This window comes from Rhinoderma darwinii, chromosome 1 (genome assembly GCF_050947455.1).
Source record: "Rhinoderma darwinii isolate aRhiDar2 chromosome 1, aRhiDar2.hap1, whole genome shotgun sequence".
NCBI classification, from domain to species: Eukaryota; Metazoa; Chordata; class Amphibia; order Anura; family Rhinodermatidae; genus Rhinoderma; species Rhinoderma darwinii.
In genome coordinates, this window is record NC_134687.1 from 300713801 (window position 1) to 300730718 (window position 16918).

The 16918-nt window shown below is 43.7% G+C and overlaps 1 protein-coding gene across 5 annotated transcripts in view; it reads right to left on the reverse strand.

The window, feature by feature from the left end:
- Window positions 1-496: 496 nt before the first annotated feature.
- The window catches only part of LOC142648198 (uncharacterized), a 72079-nt gene continuing 55657 nt past the window's right edge, over window positions 497-16918 (reverse strand). For 4 of the 5 annotated variants that reach the window (XM_075825428.1, XM_075825429.1, XM_075825432.1 and 1 more), the window contains 2 exons: window positions 3964-4068; window positions 497-570 (listed from right to left, as the gene is read on the reverse strand). In XM_075825428.1, the coding sequence (XP_075681543.1) occupies window positions 505-570; window positions 3964-4068 (171 nt within the window). In that variant the 3' untranslated portion in view covers window positions 497-504. The remainder of the gene's footprint in view (window positions 571-3963; window positions 4069-16918) is intronic. The other variant, XM_075825430.1, reaches the window with a different exon arrangement.

Here is a 16918-nt window from a genome sequence, read left to right on the forward strand (position 1 = left end):
TAGTATGCCAGACAGCCAGAGATTGGTAATAATGTTTGCTTTGCTTACAGAGATATTGGTATTTTTCTATTATTCAGTTACGGCGGCCATTTTTGCAAAAGTGACAACACGTTGCAGCCAAATTGGTTGTCATATTTTAACAAGCTTTTCAGTTGCTGATGGTAATATGGTAACTTTGTAATAGACTTAAAATACTGACAAAATAACAGCTGATGGTAATTTTTTCTTTTAGGTAGAAATCTTGTTTAAGTACTATGTGCAGTTTTACCCTCCAACCTCAAATCTCTGATCTACATTGCATTTTCTACACTATATTTTGCATAAACCATTACATTATAGGGATAGAATCCTCTAGTTCTCACATCTATTTGAACACAGAATATTTCCATCTCTCCATGACACATAGAGAAAGAAAAGATGAAAGAATCAAAGATCATACATTCAACTCATTCCTGGAGGGGTGCAAGCCTTTGTAGAAGTGAAAAAACGTACTCACCTGATCATCTATTTTCTTCTGGATCCTTTTTTAAGGTTGGGTCTCAAAGCTTCAGCACGACCCTGTTTTAGCCCCTGCAAAACAAGCATATAAATATTACTAGTATGTTAATGAAGCAATGTTTGGAGGCTGAATAAGAGGGAAGGGAAAAATTATATACAGAATGCTGGACAGGTATGTCTCGGTTAAAGGAAAGGTGTCATGAATTTCTGTGTTTTTATTTAATAAAATATTATATTGACTTTATTTTTCACACACAATGTTTTTTTTAACAACACTTTCTTACTTTACTGGGGGCTGAGATGTTTTATTTGATCTGTGTATTTGTCTCTTAACGAAACATACACAGATGGAATACGGCAGCTACAGTGCAATACAGTGCAATACGGCTCCCGTTCATTGCGTCCTCTGCATCTGCCATCTTACTCTGTACTGCGCAGGCGCAGTTCAGAGTGACCCAGCATAGAAGCTGGTTTGTAGGCGGAAAGCAAGCGCCATTTTGAGGAAAGGCCACACTGCAGGTAAGGTGTGTGTCTGTCTCACTCTCTCAAGACCCCCCCCCCCCACGCACACCTGCTGTAACTTTGTGTGCGTGCGTAGCAGAGCTGTGTGTGTGTGTGTGTGTGTGTGTAGCAGAGATGTGTGTGTCTAGCAGATCTGGGTGTATCTGTATGTGTGTGTGTAGCAGAACTGTATGTGTGCGCGCAGCAGAGCTGTGCGTGTGCGCGCAGCAGAGCTGTGCGTGTGCGCGCAGCAGACCTGTGCGTGTGCGCCCAGCAGGGCTGTGTGTGTGCGCCCAGTAGGGCTGGGTGTGTGCACTCAGCAGAAGAGCTGTGTGTGTAATAGAGCGTAGGTGTGTAGGTGTAGCAGAGCAGTGTGTGTGTAGTGTGCGCAGCAGGGCTGTATCCTATTTTTGTGCAGCGGAATATGCACGGGCGCCGCTGATCCTTCATAGCCGCTTATCAGCTGTTTTGAAGAATCAGCGGCGAGCACCCCACACACACACACAAATCCCCCCAAAACATGCAACTGCGCCACACACAACCCCCCCCCCCACACTGTGGGGTGGGGGGGTTGTGTCCAGAGTGCTTGTGGGGGCGGTTGTGTGATGGTGGGTGTGTGTGTGGGGAGGTGCATGCAGGGTGCTGCTGGGGGGATGTCTGTGGGTGGGGAGTTGTGTGCAGGGTGCTTGTGGGGGCCTTTTGTGATGGTTTGCGTGGGGGCGTATCTGTGGGGGGGGGTGCGTGGAGGGTGCTTGTGGGGACCTCTAGTATTTATTGTGGGGAGAAGACAGAAATTGCTGTAGGTGAGTAGAAGTATTTATATTTTTCATATTGCGAACTATATTTTTTTTGTTTTACAGGTTCCGCTGGACCTTTTGGGACTTTTTTTTTTATAAAAATGGTTAACGAGGATTGTGTGGGAGTTTTTATTCCGATAAAAATATTTTCTTAGGTCTCTGTGTTTTTTAATACTTTATTAGTGCCTTAGTAATGGCAGTTGCCTTTTTGACGACGTCCATTACTTAGACGGGGCTTAGTGTTAGCCAGTAAAAAGCTAGCACTAACCCCCCATTATTACCCTGGTACCCACCACCACCAGGGGTATCGGGAAGAACCGGGTACGATCCAGTACCCGACCATGTGTAGTGATGGCCGGGCACTGGGGCGACCACAGGCTGGTATTATTAGGCTGAGAAAGGGCCAGAAACCGTGACTTTTCCCACCCTGGTAATGCTAGGCTGCTGTTATGTTGTATCTGGCTGGTTATGAAAATGGGGGGAGCCCCGCGTCGTTTAAAAAAAAAATATATATATATATATATTATTAAAAAATGACGTAGGGTCCCCCCCATTTTTTATAACTAGCCAGAAACAACATAGCAGCAGCCTAGAATTACCAGGGTGGGAAAAGTCACGGTTTTTGGCTCTTCCCAGCCTCATAATACCAGCCTGTGTCCGCCCACAGTGCTCAGCCTTCACAACAGATGGTTGTGTACTGGATCGTACCCGGTTCTTCCCGATACCACTGGTGGGGGTGGGTATTGGGGTAATAATGGGGGTTTGTATTAGCCTTTTTACTGGCTAACATTAAGCTCTGCCTTAGTAATGGACGTCGTCAAACAGACAACTGCCATTACTAAGGTGGTAATAAAGTATTAAAAAAACAGAGACTTAAGAAAATATTTTTATTGAAATAAAAACTCCCCCATAATCCTCGCTAACCATTTTATTTAAACAAAAACCGTAGATAATCGCAGTAGTCCACCGAATCTACAACGTAGTCCAATAGGTCCAGCGGAACCTGCAAAAAAAATAAAGTTAGGCCTCAAGCACACTTCAGTGAAATGCTTCAGTGTGCTATCCGTTGTTTAAACGGATAGCACACTGACCCATTCATTTCTATGGAGCCATGCACAATTCCTTTTTATTTGCAGTTTTTGGGAGCGTAGTTAGGACTCCCATTGACTCTGGGTTCATTTTATGCACCAAACAATTGATCCAACGCTTCTTTTTTACGCAACCCATTTTTTAAAAACGCTTGCGGAAAAAACTAATGGCTTACTTTCTCATTGATGTAAAAGGGAAGCTTAATCAAGCATTGACGCTTTTTTTTGCGTGTATTTTGATGCATTTTGTGTGTGCTTTTTGACACGTAATTAGGACTCCCATTGACTATGGGAACATTTGGCACATTTTACGTGCACAGGAATTGACTCGACACATCTTTATTTACACAACGGGTTTTTTAAAAACACTTGTGTAAAAAAAGGGTGTAGTATGTACTAACAGTGCACTTTACCAATTATGTAAATGAAAAGCGTAATCAAGCGTTTTTTGATGCAGTTTTTAGCACGTACAATGCGCCAGAAAACAATGTCAAGTGCACACCGTGTGAACCTGTCAATTGAAAAGTCATTCACTTTACTTTCATCATTCTTAGCCTTTTGGTGTGTCCTATAGCTTCTGCCAGCTGCCATTTGTACAATCACTCCCAAAATGGGAGCCGGACACTGCTTAGCAATTTGAAGACACCTTTTCCTGGCTTGTAGCCAAAAATAGGAAGGGGGGGGTGAGATTCCCTCCCACATTTACAGCAGCTGTGAGTCAGGTTGCTTTCCTTTATTCAACTTGCTGTAATTCTGGGAAGTGCTCCCTCTGGTGGCCAACATAGGAAAACGTCAAATTATTATTTCATTTTTAATACTTCCCACCATGTAGAAGAAAAAAAAATACAGCAAAAAACATAAAAACTATAATAAAAATAAGTAACTTACTTAAAAAAAAAATTTAATTTGCGACACATTTAAATTTAATTCTGAAACACTAGAATGGAGTGGCATTGACCAATTTGGCACTGAAACCAGCGTCTGCCAGCTTACTTCTTCCTGCAGCATCAGCTAAGAACTTTTTCATTAAAAAAACTCCCTAATGAATAATCACAATAAGAAACTATATTGGAGTTTACCTTTAGGTTTAGCCAGTTTTGGCCAGTCCCTTTTCTCATCAGTAGGTCAAACATTGAACTGGCACAGAAAGCACCCACTTGGACCACAAACACACGTGTTTTGATCTAATGTAAAGTGATTATAGCAAATTCAAGAACATGACATAGCAATATATAATATGGTAATTTATCAATTACTTCTATAATTTAGAGGTGTGTTAGTGTGCAACATAGAGAGATGTTGTGCTATGTAAAGTACAGTGTCATTAGTTATTTGTATTACTTGGGATAGATAAATGGGAATTTATTTTGCCATACTTGAAGTGAAGAAGGATATTTTATCTCCTTGAAAAAAAGCATCTATGTCACATGGGTTTTGTTTTCCCTTCCTACAGATCAACACAGCAAGAACTTCATAGACATTGTAAACCACCAAAAGTACATAGGTATTAAAAAAACAGCCGTTCACAAATCCTAACCTTCTGAAGAAAAAGATGGAGAGTGGAAATGCATATACAGTACAGAGTATAAACTAAACGGAATACATTTAATTTGAATAAATATTATAATATCTGGTCAATTGACGTTCTGATGTGGTGTTCGTCATGTTGTCGGCAAGAATAGTGCCGCATGCTGCAATATTCTTGGCATCAAATGTGACGGAACTGCCAACTGAGGCTCCGTCAGTGTCAACAGAGCCTATGCAGCTGAATTGTTTACATAGATCCAAAAGTGAAATGGATGGATTGATGGGTAGATTGATGGATAGATAGGTATTTCAGTAATCCTGATAGGCAGACACTAAAATGCCCGGTAATGACACTCACTGGCGGACAGTGGTTATGTTCAGAGCCTTCATAATGTCACCCTTGTTATTTCAGCCCAGTATGGATGGCAATAGGACTGAATTCAAGAATCCCGATTTGTAGGACATTTTATGCCTTGCCCTAGATTTTCACAGAAATGCCTACAAAACTCAGAGAAACCCCCATTTTAGCACATATTTGCCTAAGCACTGCCCCTTTTGGGTCCTTTCCGCAGGGCAATGTTGAAAAAAAAGGACAGTTGGGAGGTATGCTATACACAGAGGCGTAGCTATGTTATCCTGCACCCGCGGCAAAGATTCAGTTTGGTGCCTCCCCCAACTTCTTTCCGGGCATCTCCCTCCCCCTCACCATGTTTGCTTTCTCTACCAATCAATGAGGTGAAATTTTTTTTCACATTTTTTTAATGTAACTAGCATAAAAACATTTGTACATTTTACAAGCAATATAGTTATATAAGGTAGTTAACATAACAATAAATTTATTTTTTTAAATAGGTCAGTGTGCCTGACTAAAACAGATTGTATAACTGAGGCTAGTGAGATTATATGGTAACATAATGAACAGCGTCCTCTTATAGATAGTGCCACACAGCCCCCCCTGTAGATAGTGCCACAAACCCCCTTGTAGATAGTGCTACACCTCCTTGTAGATACTGCCACAGCCCCCCTTGTAGATAGTACCATACAGCCCCCGCCTGTAGATAGCGCCACACAGTCCCCCTTGTAGATAGTGCCACACTCCCCCCTGTAGATAGTGCCACACACCCCCTGTAGATAGTGCAACACCCCCCTTGTAGATAGCGAAACTCAGCCCCCCCTTGTAGATAGTGCCAAACACTCTCCATAGTAAATAGTGCCACACCCCTTTGTAGATAGTGCCAAACACACACCATGTAGAAAGTGCCACACACCCCCATGTAGATACTGCCACACTTACCCCGTTAGTAGATAGCGCCACACAGCCTCCCCCTGTAGATAGTGCCAAACACCCCCCTTGTAGATAGTGCCACACAACTCACACCACGTAGATACTGCCACACAGACCCCCTGTAGATATTGCTACACTCCCCCTAGTAGATAGTGCCATACACACCCCCCTGTGCCACACAGCCCTCTTGTAGATAAAGCCACACAGCCCCCCATTATAAAGCCACACCCCCCTTTTAGATAAATCCACACAGCTCCCCCTTGTAGATACAGCCACCCCTTGCAGATAGCACCACACACACACCCTTGTAGACATTGCTAACCCCCCTCCCTGTAGATAGCGCCATTAGGGCTCCCTCTAGGAGTGGAATCCCCAGCTATAGCGGTGTCAACACTCTGGCCGGGGATTCCTTTGCTGGAGGAGCCATACATGGACATTGATTTCAGGCGCTCTCTCTAGGAGCCAAATACCCAACCAGAGCGTCGCAATGCTCTGGCCGAGGATTCAGTTTCAGGAAGAGCCCCTGACATCACTGTCCATATATGTACAGGGACATCAGGTGCTCCCTCTAGGAGTGGAATACCCGGCCAGAGCGTCGGCAATGCTCTAGCTGGGGATTCTGCTCCAGGAGGAGTGAATGGCAGAGTAGGGAGCAGATAGTTTGATGATTACCATAGTATTCAATTATATCTGCGACCTGAGGATGCAGATACAATTGATTGTGGCAGTTGCCGGGACTGTTGGCAACTATGCCCGCGCCGCCCCCTCTTCCGTAACTCCTATGTTCCCCGCCTGCCCTCCCCTAGCTACACCCCTTCTATGTATATACAAACAGCCGAGGCTATTGATGAAGGTTGGATGTGTCTAAAGCTGTGCATATACCAAGAATTGCAGTGTATTAGAGAGGTCATATTGATGGCATGGCAGCTGTAAAAGAGAGAAGTCATAGGGAAGAGGCTTCTTCAGAAAGATAAAACTCTATCACGCTAAGTATTTTGCTTTAAAGAAAAAAACAGTATCTGAAAAATCTGAAATATCTATCCCTAAAATAAATAAATAAGTTATTTTTAGCATTTATATCTTAAAAGGGTTTTCCCAGCTCAATAGTTCCTCTGAACAGCATTGCAACTTATTAACCCCTTCAGGACACAGCCTGTTTTGGCCTTGTGTACAAAGCCAATTTTTTCAAATCTCATGTGTTACTTTATCTGGAAATAACGTTGGAATGCTTTCACCTATCCAAGCGATTCTGAGATTGTTTTTTCGTGACATATTGTATTTTATGTTAGAGGAATCATTTGGTCGATAAATTCAATATTTATTTGTAAAAACAAAAAAACACCAAAATGTTGAGAAAATGTGCAAAAATCAGAATTTTTCTAAAATTTTTTTATATTTTTTTCAAATTGCCTTTCCTAATTTTCCAACATTTTAACAATATTACAATATCCATTCCCAGTTTTGTGTATTTCAGATGTCATAATAAAGCATACTGGAGCACCAACCATGCAGTTCTGGATCTAAACATTTGTAAATAGGACCGAAACTTGCTTGTCAGTTTATAAGTTATATCTCATAATAAACTATGCGGTTGGATGTATAGGTATCGGCTAAATGTGGGTTGGCAAATCCAGTAACGCAACCCTCAAAACATCAAATAGGTCTCAGCACGGTTGTCGCTCCTTCTGCCGAAGTCCCATATTCTCACATGATGACCGTTATATTCATATCTAATCGGTGGGAGAAGTGGACGTCTACCAATATTAACCCCTTCAGGACCAAGCTCATTTTGGCCTTCAGGACTAGCCCCATTTTTTTTAAATGTGACATGTGCCAATTTATGTGGTAATAACTTTTGAATACTTTTACCTATCTAAGCGATTTGGAGATTGTTTTCTCGTGACATATTGTACTTTATGTTAGTGGGAAAATTTGGTCGATAAATTCATTGCTTATTTGTGAAAAACACCAAAATTTTGAGAACATTTTAAGAAATTATGATTTTTTTTCATTTTAAATGTATCTGCTTGTAAAACAGATAGTAATACCACACAAAATAGTTACTAATTAACATTTCCCATATTTATGTTTTTTTGAACGTCTCACATTTTTAAGAAAATTTCAAAAGGCTATATTTTCATGGACGAGTTCAGTTCTGAAGTGTATTTTAGGGCCCCATAAACACCCCATTTTGAAAACTGCACCCCTCAAAATATACGAAACAGCATTCAGAATGTGTTTTAACCCTTTAGGCGTTTCACAGGAATTGAAGCAAAGTAGAGGTGAAATTTACAAAATTTCATTATTTTTGCCAAAATTCATTTTTTAATAAAAAAAATTCTGTAACACGGGAGGTTTTACCCAAGAAGTGCATCTCAATATTTATTGCCCAGATTCTTCAGTTTTTAGAAATATCCCAGATGTGGCCCTAATGTGCTACTGGACTGAAACACAGGCCTCAGAAGTAAAGGAGCACCTAGTGGATTTTGGGGCCTCCATTTTATTATAATAAATTTTAGGCACCATGTCAGGTTTGAAGAGGTCTTGTGGTGCCAAAACAGTTGAAATCCCCCAAAAGTGACCCCATTTTTTAAAATACACCACTCAGGGAATTAATCTGGGGGTATAGTTAGCATTTTGAGACACAGGTTTTTTGCTGAATTTATTGGAATTAGTCTGTGAAGATGAAAATCTTTTTTTTCTGAAAAAAACATAGAATTTTCTAAGTTTTATAAGGAATAAAGGAGAAAAAAGCACCTCAACATTTGTAAAGCAATTTCTCCTGATTATGGCAATACCGCATATGTGGTAATAAACTGCTGCTTGGACCCACAGCAGGGCTCAGAATGGAAGGAGCGGCATTTGGATTTTGGAGCGCAGATTTTGCTGAATTGGTTTCTGGGGGCCATGTTGCATTTGCAGAGACCCTGAAGTACCAGTAAAGTAGAAATTCCCCAGGTCTGATCCCATTTTGGAGACTATAACCCTGAAAGAATTAAATTAGAGGTGTAGTGAGCATTTTGATCCCTCAAGGTGTTTTATAGATTTTATAAGAATTGGGCCGTGAAAATTAAAAAATATTTTTTTCCCAATAACATGTAGATTTAGCTCATCATTTTTCATTTCCACAAGGAAGACAGGAGAAAAGACACCCCAAAATTTGTTACACAATTTCTCCTGAGTAGGGAAATACCCCATATGTGGTTGTAAACGGCTATTTGGACACGCGGCAAGGGTCTAAAGGGAAAAAATGTGTTGCATTGCGCTGAGGTACCAGTACAGTGAAAACCCCCGAGAAGTTACTCCATTTAGGAAACTACACCTGTAACGCCCGTGGTCCCTGACCACGAACTTCTTCCATCCAGTCGACGCCCTTCTCTCAAGAGATGTCTGCACATACGGCCGTCCTGCTCCACAGTGACCACCAGGGTGGGCTCACGAGCTCAGTCCAGACTTGAGAAGCCAGAGCGCAAGCATGTTGGTGATTGAGCTAATTGGTCCAGAGCACCCTGGGCTATAAGAAAGTCCCAGTCCCCTCCCTCCCACGCCTGAGCTTTGTTGTTGTAGACCCTGACACACTGTTCACACTGTTCATATGTGGAATTCCAGAGTCTCGGAGCAGAGCCGATACTAGCGGCTCTGTGTCCCGTGGGCCGCAGATGACAGCCCCAGGGGCCGCGTGCTTTAGACCCCTGGTCTAAGGTATATAGGTAAGGTATTTTGGGAATTTTACCATTTTTATGATATTAGCCCTGCCCATGAAAGAGAGAGAAAAATGTTTCCAAAGTTTTAAAGTTTGTTCTAAGGCAGAGATATAATGCTTATATATGTTTACTGGCAGTCTGGTAATCTGTACTCCCAAATACATAATGGAGGCCGAACACCATTTCAGGGAGAATCTGGTTGTCTACTGTCACGTTGGGTGCGTGGATCCACTGGGCCGTATTGCCTTAACGGTATGACAGCTGACCAAACAGGACACAGGTCAAAGTCTACAGTTCAAATAGGTGTACCTGTGGCAAATTCGGACAGCAGCAAGACAGGCTCGGATGAGACTTTGGCAGCAGGCAGACACCAGGTGTGGTGTAACAGGACAGGCGTAGTACTTAGCGCAGCTCAACTCCAACTCTATACGGCACTTGGTTCTGGATAGCATGGGACACAGGATACAGGTAGCAGGAACGGGAACACTGGGAACTAGGAAACACTAAGGGACCATTTGCAGAGACAAACATAGGTAAACGACAATAACGCTCAGGCAATGCAGGAAGAGGCTGGGCCCCTCTTAAAGTCCAGGGTGCTCATGGGCTAATTTGGTCTTTAATTCAGGTGCGCGCTGGCCCTTTAAAAGCGGGCACGAGCGTCCGAGAGAGAAACTTCTTCAGGAAGTAGTAGCATTAAGGTTCTCTTCTGTCTCCCAGGACCTCTCTTCAGGACCAAAACCCCTCCAATCCACCAAATAAAATGAATGGAGGATCGGGTCTGCTGCCAGTTCTGCAGGAAGTCCCTAAAAGCAGAATCAGCTGCGGACACTTCGGACATAACGGACACCGGGAGAGGAATTTGTCGGCGTTGGCCGTAGACTATGAAGAACGGTCTCGCTAGTATGATTATTGTACGAGAACTCGGCCCAAGGAAGAAGATGCACCCAGTCATCATGCTGCTTGGAGATTAAGTGTCGTAGGTAGTTCTCCATGATTTGGTTGATTCTCTCAACTTAACCATTGGACTGAGGATGGTAGGCAGAGGAAAAAACCAACTTTACATTGAGGAGTTTACAGAGGGCCCTCCAGAACCTTGAGGTGAACTGGACCCCCTGATCAGACACGATATGCCGAGGCAAGCCGTGCAGGCGGAAGATGTGTTGGATGAAGAGGGCGGCCAATAGAGAAGCAGAAGGAAGACCGGTCAGCGGAACGAAGTGAGCCATCTTCGAAAATCGATCCACCACCACCCAGACTGCACTGTGTTCCGCAGAGGGGGCGGGTCCGTAACAAAGTCCATTGCTATATGCTGCCAGGGAGCATCGGGCACAGGCAGTGGCTGGAGCAGGTCAGCAGGTTTGGAGTGAGCAACCTTGTTAGCTTCGCACACTGAGCAGGATGAAACAAAGTCCATGACGTCTTTGGGCAGCGTGGGCCACCAGAAATGACGGGCAATCAGGTCTTACGGGTACCCGTGTGACCTGCCAGTCTGGAGCTGTGTACCCAGCGGATGATTCTCCCTCTGTCTGCCAGGCGCACAAAAGTCCTCCCCGGAGGGATGTCTCTAACTTGCAGAAGGTTGACCAAGGCAATGCAAAACGGGTCAATAATACTTTGTGGAGACTCCATGGTGTCCTTTGTCTCGAACGACTTGGACAAGGCATCGGCCCTCACATTCTTGTCGGCCGGACGGTAGTGGCGCTCAAACTGGAAAAGGGCAAAGAACAGCGACCACCTGGCTTGATGGGGGTTCAGTCGTTGGTCCGTCTGGAGATAGGTCAGATTCTTCTGGTCAGTGAATATCAAGATGGGATGCACTGCACCCTCTAGTAGAGGTCTCCACACCTCCAGGGCCAATTTGATGGCCAGTAACTCCTGATCCCCAATCGAGCAGTTGCGTTCTGCGGAAGAGAAGAGTTTAGAGTAATAGCCACATACCACTGTCTTGCCTTTGGAACCTCTCTGGAACAGGAGTGCACCAGCACCAACAGAGGAGGCGTCCACCTCCAACGAAAACTGTTGAGATACATCCGGATGATGGAGGATAGAGGCTGACGTGCAGGCACTTTTCAGGCTATTAAATGCGGATTCTGCTTCTGGAGTCCACACCTTGGTGTTCATGCCTTTCTTGGTGAGGGTAGATATAGGAGATGTCAGTGTGGAGAAGTTTGGAATGGACTGTCTGTAGAAATTGGTGAATCCCAGGAAACGCTGTATGGACCTCAACCCTTGAGGGTGTGGCCATTCCAGGACTGCCTTTACCTTCTCAGGATCCATCTTGAGGCCTTGATCCGAGATGATGTAGCCCAGGAAGGGTAGAGCATCTCTCTCAAACACGCATTTCTCCAACTTGGCGTACAGGCGATTCTCCCTTAACCGCAGCAAAACTTGACGGACATGTTTCTGATGAGTCATTGGATCTGGAGAAAAAAATCAAGATGTCATCAAGATAGACCACAACACAAACATAGAGGTCATGGAAGATGTCATTTACACACTCTTGGAAAACCGTGGAAGCATTACACAGGCCGAAGGGCATTACTAGATACTCATAGTGTCCGTCACAGGTGTTAAATGCCGTCTTCCATTCATCACCCCGGCGAATCCGGATTAGGTAATAAGCCGTCTGTAGGTCGGGCTTAGAAAAAAATTTGGCTCCTCTTATGCGATCAAACAGTTGGGAAATCAATGGCATCGGATATCTATTTTTTACCGTGATCTGGTTGAGACCCCGGTAGCCGATGCAGGGTCGCAGAGAACCATCCTTTTTCTTGACGAAGAACCCAGCTCCTGCCGGAGAGGAGGGCTTCCGTATGAATCCCCTCTCCAGGTTCTCCTTAATATAGGCGGACATGGACTGAGTCTCTGGCAAGGAGAGAGGATATACCCTACCACAGGGAAGGAATGCACCAGAAATCAGCTCGATAGGACAGTCATACGCCCGGTGAGGGGGCAGTGTCTCCGCCTCTTTCTTGCTGAAGACATCCGAGAACGAAGAATAATGACAAGGCAATCCTGCCAAGGACCGAGGCAGAGGAGGCTGGACCAGAAGAATCTGTACCAGACAGCGGTTGAGACACTCGGGAACCCACTGGAGAACCTCTCCAGAATTCCAGTCCAGAACTGGGGCATGTAGTCGGAGCCAGGGCAGGCCCAGCAGCACAGGGTTGACGGCCTTAGACAAGACAAAAAATAAAATGAGCTCGGAATGAAGGTCTCCTACTTGGAGCTTCAATGGCTTGATCACAGCTACAACCGGGTGTGGCAGAGGTAGTCCATTCACCGATGCAAGAATCAAAGGCCTCTCCAGAGGGGTTGTGGGCAACTGGAGAAGATCCAACAGGTCTTTCCGAATGAAATTAGCTGAAAATCCAGGGTCCAGATAAGCAGAGACCAGGTGCGTTTTTTCACCGGACACTATGGTCACGGGAATGGACCTTTTAGACAAAAGTCCTTCTTCACCCAGGGTTGTCTCTCCGACCAACCCTAGGCTCTGGGACTTTTGGGGGCACAGACGCACAAGATGGCCTCCGAGGCCGCAATATAGACAGAGTCCCGAGGTGCGTCTGCGTGGTCTCTCCTGGGTAGACAGCTTGAACTGGTCCATCCTCAAAGACTCCTTTGGGGGAACAGCTGAGGACAGCAGGGGTTGCTGCAAAGTAGGAACCGGGCTAGGGAGTCATCCCTCCCGACGAGCCTCTTGGAACCGTTCTCAGATCCTTATGTCAATCTGGGCGGCCAGTAGGATGAGGTCAGGCAGGAAAAAATGGACAGAGGCAGCACTTGCAAAAGAAACAGCTTTTTATTCACCCGTGTGACGTTTCAGTCCAACAGGACCTTTCTCAAGTCCTGTTGGACTGAAACGTCGCACGGGTGAATAAAAAGCTGTTACTTTTGGAAGTGCTGCCTCTGTCCGTTTTTTCCTGCCTGATATCGAGGACCAAGGACCAGGTCCAATTGAGGCGTGCACCTAGTTGCGGTCCAGTGCTGTAGAATTTCTTTGTGTTGCGAGTAGGATGAGGTCATCCAGAGTAGACGGCAGATCTTGGGCGGCAAGCTCGTCCTTAATCTCAGGGGACAGTCCTTGCCAGAATGTAGCCACCAAGGCCTCATTGTTCAACTAAAATTCTCCCGCCAGGGTGCGGAAGTGGATGACGTACTCGCCCACGGAAGCGTCTCCCTGGCGTAGGTTCAGCAAGGAGGCAGCTACCGACGAGACTCGTCCAGGCTCCTCAAACACTGTGCGAAATGTCCGTAGGAACCCCTGGAAGTCACGGCTCTCTGGTCCTTGTCCCTCCCAGATAGGGTTCGCCCATGCTAAGGCGCTGCCAGTGAGGAAAGAGACGATGAAAGCGATGCCCTTGCATACAGACTAAAGTGGATCTGGCACTGGTTCAAAAATCCCCGGCAGGTCTTCGCATCTCCATCATAGTGGTGAGGTAGCGGCAAAGAAAATCGGGGATCAGCACTGCCAGGAGGTGTAGTCAGAGGGTCTGTACTGCCAGGAGGTGTAGTAGGAGGAACGTCAGTTTAAACATCCATCCGATGTGCGATAACGTTCAATGCCTGGAGGAGTTGGTCCTGTCGAGATCAGAGGTCTAGCATATCCGCCTGCATCACTTGTCACGTAATCATGGTCTTGGATTAACCAGTGGGATCCATGGCCTGAGCGTACTGTCATGTTGGGTGCATGAACCCACTGGGCCGTACCGCCTTAATGGTATGGCAGCTGTGCCAACAGGACACAGGTCAAAGTCTATACACCGTGTTCCAAATTATTATGCACATTGGATTTAAGTGTCATAAACATTTAATTATTAGTTTTTCAATTAAACTCATGGATGGTATTGTGTCTTAGGGCTCTTTGGATCATTGTAATCAATCTCAGACACCTGTGATAATTAGTTTTTCAGGTGTGCCCAATCAAAGGAAATCTACTTAAGAAGGACGTTCCACATTATTAAGCAGGCCACAGGTTTCAAGCAATAACTCAGCACCATGGATGGGAGTTGACCAGACTCCTGTGCTGCCATCGTCGCCGCTATCACAGTGCGAATGCTTTTGGATGTGTATCTGCTAGAAACAGAGCCCATCTGGAATACTGGGGAGGAAAGTCTGGATTCTATATGCCAGTGTTTTGGACAGGAGTTTGGGCCTTGATTGAGAAGGGATATGGGTCTGTAGGATTGAGGCAAATACCGGGTCTTTATTAGGCTTTAGGAGTAATATAGTTCTGGAATCAGAAAATGTGTCAAGTGTGAGGCTGTTATGATATATCTCATTAAATAAGCGAGTGAGATGTGCGATAATATCTGGGGACAGTAGTTTGCAGTATTCGACGGGGAAACCATCAGGTCCCAGATTTTTCTAAATTTAAATGTATCTGCTTGTAAAACAGATAGTAATACCACACAAAATAGTCACTAGTTAATATTTCCCATATGTCTACTTTATGCTGGCATTGTCTTTTGAACATCCTTTTATTTTTCCAGGACCTTACAAGACTAATAAGTTTAGCAGCAATTTCTCACATTTTCAATAAAATTTCTAAAACCTATTTTTTTAAGGACTAGTTCAATTCTGAAGTGGCTTTGAGGGCCTTATATATTAGAAACCCCCCATAAATCACCATTAAAAACGTCTATTTTGTAGATCATATTTTACTGGAATTGTTTTTAGGTGCCATGTGACATTTGCAAAGCCCTTGAGGCACCAAAACAGTGGAAACACCCCAAAAGTGACCCCATTTGGGAAACTACACCAATTAAGGAATCTATATATGGTTACAGTGAGCATTTAGACCCCACAGGTGTTTTGCAGAATTTATTAGAATTAGGCTGTAAAAATGAATATCAAAATGTTTTCCACTTTTTCCGCTAAAATTTTGAACTTTTTAATTTTCACAAGGGATAAAAGAGAAAAAGCACCCCAATATTTTTAAAGCAATGTCTCCCGAGTACGGCAATACCCCACATGTGGTCATAAACTGCTGTTTGGACACATGGCCCTTAGAAAGGCAGGAGCGCTATTTGGCATGCAGATTTTGCTGGATTACAGGGCTCCAAGGTCAAACAGTAATACAAACCCCCAAGTAGTGACCCCTATTTTGGAAACTACAACCCTTAAGGCATTTTAGGGGTGTAGTCAGCATTTTGATCATTAGAAATTTATGCGCAGCGAATTGTGCAAAGTGAAAATTGCAATTTTCCACTGATATGCCATTATAGTGCACAATATGTTGTGCCCAGTTTGTGCAACTGAAGACAAATACCTCATAAAATGTTAACCGGGTTCTTCCAGATATGGTGATGCCATATATGTGGACGTAAACTGATGTTTGGGCACGCTGCAGGGGTCAGAAGGGAGGGAGCGCCATTTGGCTTTTGGAGTGCAGATTTTGCTTGGTAGTAGCTCTATATGAGGTTTTGCTGGTATTTCAGTTTATAATGTGGGGGCATATGTAATCTGTGCGGAGTACATCAGGGCATAATAAGAGGGTATAATAATGCGGTAAATAAATAATTCATAGATGTGTGGCCGGTGTCGCACTGATAAATTGTGCCCCATCGTATCCCTCTTTAAGAGCACACTCTGCACATTTTGTGTCGCCATATTCTGAGAGCCATAACTTTTTTTTTGTGACGGAGCGGTGTAAGGGCTTATTTGTTGTGGGAAAATCTGTAATTTATTTTGGTACCATGTTGGGGTACATGCAAGTTTTTGATCACTTTTTATTCTGTTTTTAGAGAAGCGTGGTGACCAAAAAACAGCAATTCTGCTATTGTTTTTCATTCTTCTTCTTTTACGGCGTGTATTTAATTTATTCTGCGGGTCGATGCGATTACGGCGATGAAATATGTATATATATATATATATATATATATATTTTATGTTTTACGGTGTTTGCATGATAAAATACCTTTTTTTTTTTTTAATTGGTTTTGTTTTGGTGTTGCCAAAGACATAACTTTTTTTTATTTTTTCTCCAAGAAAGCTGTGTGAGGGCTTGTTTTTTGCGGAACAAAGTGTAGTACCATTGTAGTACCATTGGTACCATTTTTGGGTATATCTGACTTTTTGATTCCTATTTATTCCATTTTTTGGGAGGCGAAGTGACAAAAAAATAGTGATTCTGGTATTGTTTTTTATTTTTTTTACGGTGTTCGCAGCGCGGGATAAATAACATTATATTTTTATAGTTCAGGCCGTTACGAATGTGGCGATACCAATTATGCATGGTTTATTTATATTTTTTTATTTTTTTCTAATCCTAAAGGACTTGATAAAGGAAAAGACGATTTTTTATTTTATTATTTTAAACTTTAAATTTTTTATTTTTGTACAAAAAAAAAAATCTTACTTTTTTTTTTTTTAGTCCCACTAGGGACTTGAAGGTCCAACTGTCTGATCGTTAGTATAATACCCTGCAATACTTATGTATTGCAGGGTCTTGCCGCGGGGGTGCCAATGGTGTTGTAACCCCTTAGATGCGACGGTCGTTATTGACCGTCGCATTTA